Here is a 7542-nt window from a genome sequence, read left to right on the forward strand (position 1 = left end):
ATTATTCGTTAACTTTAACCAGCTCTCCTGCCAAAATTATTTGTCAGATCAAAATTTGCTAAATAAAAAAGTTGTTCCTTTTAGCATAAAGTATCACGTCCTGTACTCCGAATACGCCAATTTTGGGACACTCTGTATATGTATAGAGCGACCATTTTCTATAATTTCAGTGCCATCTATAATTTCCTTCGTGAAATAACGTGCAAACCCTCAATATATTTAATAAAACATTAGTAATATGAAAAACTGTATGTGTTAATAATTATTTATTCGACGAATTCTCTAATTTCGACCGGCGCGGTGGCACCAAAAATCGCAATCACTTTCTTGTGCTGCTGTTTGATATGAAAGATGGCGTGTAACCCTGAAATCGCTGCGGTGCAGGTGTCACTCAAGAACGACAAAAATCCGCGAGTCGATAGTGCATATACATTTACGCGTGCGCACGCGCGTACGTATGTATGTGCAACGTCAATGTGTACAAACACATTGCATACGCGTAACAGGTTGTCGGACGATGGATTTGAATAATTTTTTTTCTTCGATAACACATGTTGCGTGCTTGGAACATACAACGGTAACGCCGCGTGAACATACTTCGCGCGCACGCATATATGTATGTACATATATGAATGCACGTATGTATGCGTTTTGTTTCTGCCCCCGCCGCCAGCGTCCCTATCCTGCCCGGCCTGCCCCTGTCCCCTGTTTTATTGTCAGATCAATCCGATCTCCGACACGACGCGTGAACGCGCACGGAATACATTAGGAATTCTCGGAAGCGGCTATAGCCTCGAAAAATTGCGTTCAGTACTTGTCTCTCGTGCGAACGAGCGAGCGAGCGATTTCTTCGCTGAATCGAAAATGTAGCAGAAAAATGTTTATCTTTCGATATTTTGTCTCTCTCTCTCTCCCCCCTTCCTCTTCCTCTCTCTGCCCCCTCTCCTCCCTGTTTAAATCCTCCAGTATCTCGAAACTTGCTTTCAGAGTACGATGAGGCTGCATACGTCATCGAGTTCCTCCGCAAAGAAATCTTGCTTGCGACGCGCGTATCTCATTCATGAAAGAGGCGTCGCAGGGTTAATTGTGTTGGAAGTCGCAGGGGACGAATTAGGTTATGTATCGCGATATATATACGAAGTACGCACTTGTATATATAAATTTTACTTATATTTTGCGTGTGTATCGCGTTTAAGGTGTTATTGCGATGTACGTGTAGGTATGGGTGCAGTACGCGTGCGTGTGTGCATGTGATTTGTGGAAGCTGCGGGTTGACACAAGCGCACTCACGAATCTCGCGACTCGCGATAGTCGCGATGCGTCAATGCGTGCTGCCTGCAGGTGTTGCCTATTTATTCGTAGGAGAAATGCGTCGTGAATAAATCACTCAACTTCACGCGGTTCGCGCGGCGCCGTATCTTTTACGTTAAACATATCGTGTATCGAAGAGACCATGATGCATCTTGGAAGAGACGTTCATTGTTTACGAGCATTTACGAGCGCATTGGAAATCGCACTCGCGTAATATATGCGTGTATAATACTAATGAACGATCTGGGGATTCTGGGGGACTGTGTGTATTGAAATTTGCTCGTGAAATCGGTGGAATGTGATATAAATACGTCGGTCGATATATCATTCCGAGAAAGATATTTTATCGTGAATAATTGTTTGCACTCTTTAATTGCCAATTGAGCGCCCCGATAAGATTCCTTCGAAGTAAACTCGGAAGTAAATTGTGTATTTTTTTTCCAATTTTAATGGCAAATGATGTGAACGTGTTGTCAGTTTATAGACGAATATAGATGTTTAAAAAAAGGTATCCATGTAAATATATATATGAATAGATATTTTAAATCTATATAATCCATTTTTTTGTATATATAAGAAAAATGGATATAATGTATAACTAGCAAACAATCTTGGAAGTAAACTAACAATTTTTAATTTTTGAATATTTAATAAAATGTTTTGTAACTTGTCACAATGGATGATGGAGTATAACATTTGCGTTTATTCATGTGTAATGTAGTTTTACGTACAGTTAATATGGAAGTCCGTAAAACAGTTTACACTTGAAGTTAAATGGAGATGTATATGTGCATGTTTTGCATTTTGAATATTATATTTTAATTAATACCTTTACATCTTGGTATTTTATAACGTATGTCTTTTTATCGGAAAAGATTAAATAATGAGCTATTTCTTTTGTAAAAAAAAATGCGTAAACAGATTTCTACGTTACTAGAGAATACTAAAACATTAAAATGCTGCGCTCAGTTATGATGAAAAAAAGATAAAAAATATAGATGCATGAGTATATAATTTCGAAGTTATATGATGTGAAATAGAGGGTTAAATAAATATCTATTTATATTAAGTTATATTTTTGACCCATTTAATAAATTAAGAATGACAAACAAGGTTACAATAAATGAAAGAAGTTTGTCTCGATTCTTTATCTACAAAATATCATTAAAACTAATAAAAATTATAAGTGGTATAATAAAATAATTAAATTGTTAATTTCCATTTAATATATTTTGTAAAAGAATTACTGTATAATTAATAATAATCGTACAATTTTCATACTGCTTCTAATATTAGTCATAAAAGATATAATTTCTTACATTTACCCATGTTTATCAATGATATTGACGTTATCTCTGAATCATTCAAGATTAGGCTAAGAAAGAGATTAATGAAGTATAAGTAGAAACAAAGCTTGTGATATGATTAATTATCATTGTTTTAGATATCAGAATAAGGACGTATTTTTGGGAGTAAGCTTCTTTAAATGTTTCCAAAAAGTCTTTAGTTGATGAATATATACATCCAAAGGATATAAAAGAAAACGAAAACATGGACAAAGGACATGGTGCCACCTACGCAGGAAGTGATAGCCACCTACTCGAATACTGGGAGGAATATCAGAAAATGATAGAGGAAACAAAAATGTTGGATGATTATTTAGATGAAGAATGCAGCCCTCGAAGTTATGATGGTATGTATTGTTATAACTAAAACTACATATATAAATTACACACATATAAAAATTCTAGTTAGAGATTATATTTAAGAATTTAACAACAAATATGCGAAAGAATCTTAAAAACTAAAAAGTGCTGCAATAACATATATTATAAGTTTGAAATACATATATAGAATGAATATTTTTGAATTTTTTTTACAGAAGGAGAAGAAGAAGCTGAATGGTTACATGCAGCAGGCTTAGGGCAATTAACAGAGGCATGGAAAGCAGGCAAGGAGGTACAACCTGAAGAATTAGGTGCAGTTTTGCGTCCTCTATCGCGAGCTCAAGCAGAAGCTGTGAAACGTCGCGTGAGATCGCTTAATCATACAGTTAAACAACGTTTTAATCAGCGTCAACGTGTTCGCAAACCAGACATTAGAGATGTCTTTAAAGATGTAGAGGTATATCACATTAAAGTATTTTGAATTGATTGTATACATAAAGTAAAATAGAAAATTCTGTAGAGGTAGGAAATATCTGAAAGGAGCTTAAAGTGCCTTTTTAGACCAGGGAGAGTTTGATTGATGAGATGAGGAAAAATCTTGGTTATCAGTTTCGAGTGCTGCATTCGTGAATATTGTGAATTATGTGAATGTTAATGTTAGTTTAATGCATCCCGTTCGTCGCCATCTTGATTGATTGTATCTCTCCTTTTATCTTGGGCCTTCAGTCCTGCAGCAATATGCTCTCTCCAAGTATTTTCTATTTCCGTTGGAAATCCTACATGTGTGTGTATATACATGTGTGTGTAGGATTTTTTTTTATTATTGATGCAACTCTTGTGAATAAGTAGAGAAGATTAAAGTAAGTAGAAGAATCTTATGTCATTTTGTAATTTTCGCAATAGTTAATGAGAAATTAATTTATAAAGATCTGACTGTGTTCCAAAATTCACGGCCAGCACTAAAAATCTATAGTTTACATGCACGATAAATTTTTTGCATTGGCAGTGAATTTTGGAACATTGTCTTTGTGTGCGTACGATTCAGTGACAACCCGCCGACCGCGACGTCGACTAGACCAGTGGCATAACAGTGGAAGAGGCACTCTATAAAAAACAATAGCTATACTGTTATGTGTAAAAGCGGCACATTGTTGTTTAGTGTTTACAGGACGCTCCTCCCAAGTCTCACGGTACACCACAAAAACAGTGGGCTGGCCTTTTTACCAAATCAGACGGATTCACAGATCTTTGTGAATTAATTTTTTGTTAACTATTGCGAAAATCGCAAAATGGAATAAGACTTTTCTTTAATTTAGTCCGCTCTACTTATCCACAAGCGTTGTATCAATAATCAGACTGCGCGTACATAAAATATGTGTGGGAATAGATAAAAATAATGAAATAATTACAGGAAAGGACAAACATAATTTTACCTTAAAAAATTAAGTACTTCGACAAAATTGATGTGAAAATATTTCTTTTTTAATATTATTTAAAGATATCGAGTCGCCGAATTAGGTGTTCGTTCCGTTTGTCAGAAATTCTAACTTAAATATCGATTGCGGGATTGGCTCATAAGAGAGAAGTCACCTTAAAAAATTAGATGCTTCGATAAAATTGGTATTAAAATGTTTCTTTTTTAATATTTTAATGATATTGAGTCGCTGAATTAAGTGCTCGTTCTTTTTGACAGAAATTCTAACTTCGAAACATCGATCACGCTTCTCTCTTATGAGCTAATCGCGCGATCAATGTTTAAGTTAGAATTTCTGACAAACGAAACGAGCACCTAATTCGGTAACTCGGTATTTTTAAATAATATTAAAAAAGAAATATTTCAATACCAATTTTGTCGAAGCACCTAATTGTTTAAAGATAATTTCTCTCTTGTAAGCTGACCGTTTGACTGACATCTAAGTTTTGTAATATATTTTTGAATTATTTTCATCGTTTCTTGGAGCATTTAATTAGCACTTAATTCTGCTGCATTTGTTTTTTCATTTACGCAATAAATATTTATTTTTTGAGGGCTAACTTAATGTTAAGTCAGCCCTTCCCAATATTTTTTTAATTTTCTGCCAAACGGTTCAAACACCTAATTTCGCACTTCAGCATCTAATTAGCACCTAATGAGCACTTATTTCTAACTATTTAAAAATTAATTTGGCGCTGGTGGGGGGAGGGGGGTTAGTTTAATAAAGGTCTTTTTTTCTAAAATAGAAAAAAATCAGCTGACACTAAATCAGGCAAATAGATCGGATAGGACTAACACAGGAATCCTTTGTATTGCCAAAATCTCGGAGATAACATCGAATTTTTGACGAAATGAGAGATTCCTACAGTGTTCCGTTCTATTCTCTTGTGATTTAGCGCTGATTGACTTTTTCTTAATTAAAAATTACAATGAAAGGGATGAGATTTGAGGATCTAACAAACTAGTAATAAGAGAACTGTGATAAGAGAAGGCGATTCGGGAAGAAGCGTTTTGATTTGTTGTATGAGCGATGTAAATTTTGTTTCTATATTTCACTAAACGTCAACTGATGGAGGTTGTAGACCATCATAAATATCTCTCAAACAGTTCTTAATTCTGTGCCTGTTTCGACTTCTGCGCCCATGCAAGAAATTTTTTCGGAAACAGGCCTATTGAATGATAGAATTAATATTTTCAATCTTTTTTGTGGCCTTAATCCGAGAACTTGATTGTCACACCATGTGTATGTTAAAAATAAAATATATTTATTTAAATAGGTCTCCAGCACAGGTACGCGATCACGTAGCGGCACTCCTGATTCTTTAGATTCAATTCGAGGCGCTACACCAGAAAATGCATCACCTCCTTCCCCTCCGATAGTCGAAGATGCGCACCAAAAGTAAGTTTATTGCAATAAGCGTATTTCCTGTTTTTATGTTATTTATTTTTGTATAATTTATTTCTAATTGTTTAAAGCGCTGGTGTACCAAGTTTTGTTTCTATATTCCACCGAACGTCAACTGAAGAAAAACCAACGGTTCGTAGAACACCAAGTGTTCCTCAAACAGTTCTTAATTCTGTGCCAGTGCCTGCTTCGACTTCTGCACCCGTGCAAGAAATTTTCAGGAGAGTCGGCAATTGGTCGAGAGGGGATGTTGCAAATGATTCTGGTATTATTGCTTTTACATTTATATTTAGTAATTTCTAAACAATTAGTAATTTTTATTTTAAAATCCAAAAAAATTTTGAAACTAAAAAATATTACATATTATCACAGAAGGAATTCAGTTGACCGGCTACCATAGATTGGGAACAATACACATTGCCAGGCCACTTCAGAGACATAATGGTGATCTTAATCATGTAACAAATTTAGACGCTGAGTCAGTTAGAAAATTGGCCGTGCCAAAGGAATCGAGTCTTCGGTATTTTTAAGATAATTGAATAGTTTTCTAATTATTTCGAAATATTTCTTCTAATTGTCATCTCACGTTTCAGACGGAGTTCAGGAAATCACGCGACAGTAACGCGAAGTCATAGCAGTTTATATGGCTTAACCAGACCAGCGGATGGAAACTTAATAGCTCGTCCATTAAGTCGTACATCATCGCACGGTCATCTTAGTTTCGAGGAGATGTGTAAAACCAACGAAGCCAAATCTCAAGTGTGGCCTTCTGACAATCTTATGACTGATGACGCTTACGCTCGACAAGATGTAGAATTGTTATCACAACGAGATTTTACGAAATTGCAACCTCTTTTATGGCTTGAGCTTACGGCGATTTTTGATAAATATAATATACCGCTTACAAGACGAAAACCGAATAAGAGAAGGAGGAAAAGTATGTAATATAATTATACTCGTGTTTCTTATGTCATGATACTCTCGTGATATACGTTTATATATTTGTAGCTGGCAATTTGTTTGGCGTTTCTTTATCGACGCTATTGCTCAGGGACAGTCAATTAACAAGTGAAGAAAATAACATACCATTAGTGTTTCAAAAAATTCTTAATGAGTTGACAAAACGTGGAGTAAAAGAAGAAGGTATTCTTCGTGTTGGAGGCCATAAACAAAAAGTAAGTGTATAGTCATTAAGTCCTTTGTTGCAGTGTTTTATATATGGGACACTTGAAATATTTATATTAATGTTTTGAAATTGTTGATTTCGAATCTCACAATTTGAAAACTAAATAGCAGATTAAATATTTAACGGCAAAAATAATTAAAAATTTTGAAAAATTATTTTTATTTGTCTGAAACGTATATTTTAGAGCTGTTACTTTTCACCTACTTCGAATATTCGAAACTTCGAAAGAATTCGAAGCTTCGAAGTTTAAAAAAATACGTTCATGCAAATGATAAATTTATCCAGAAAATTTACAAATATTTTTAATAAAAGAATTAATATGTTAAGAAAATTAAGAAAATAAAAATTAATTTATTATAAAATAAACAATAATATAACAAATTGATATAATTGTTTTTCATTAAATCTTGCTTAGCATAAAACAATCTTAAAAACAGACAATTTAGAATCGTAAAATCAATAAAAATATTAAAATTACGTATTTTTCAATTTAACGTAA

At 34.2% G+C, this 7542-nt stretch overlaps 1 protein-coding gene across 4 annotated transcripts; it reads left to right on the plus strand.

The window, feature by feature from the left end:
* The first annotated feature begins 685 nt into the window (after positions 1 to 685).
* On the plus strand, positions 686 to 7306 carry LOC105459762 (rho GTPase-activating protein 28-like). 4 transcript variants are annotated; one of them, XM_011706004.1, is made up of 8 exons: positions 686 to 1819; positions 2756 to 3004; positions 3194 to 3435; positions 5730 to 5851; positions 5929 to 6122; positions 6230 to 6377; positions 6451 to 6794; positions 6866 to 7306. In XM_011706004.1, exons 2-8 carry the CDS (start codon positions 2863 to 2865, stop codon positions 7042 to 7044), a joined length of 1371 nt encoding a protein of 456 aa, XP_011704306.1. In that variant the 5' UTR covers positions 686 to 1819; positions 2756 to 2862; the 3' UTR covers positions 7045 to 7306. The 4 variants fall into 4 exon arrangements, with proteins under 4 accessions (XP_011704306.1, XP_011704308.1, XP_011704309.1 ...); XM_011706006.1 differs by having other exon boundaries at positions 686 to 1140; XM_011706007.1 differs by having other exon boundaries at positions 686 to 1114.
* The last annotated feature ends 236 nt before the right edge of the window (positions 7307 to 7542 follow it).

This window comes from Wasmannia auropunctata, unplaced genomic scaffold (assembly GCF_000956235.1).
Source record: "Wasmannia auropunctata unplaced genomic scaffold, wasmannia.A_1.0 LD333880.1, whole genome shotgun sequence".
NCBI lineage: Eukaryota > Metazoa > Arthropoda > Insecta > Hymenoptera > Formicidae > Wasmannia > Wasmannia auropunctata.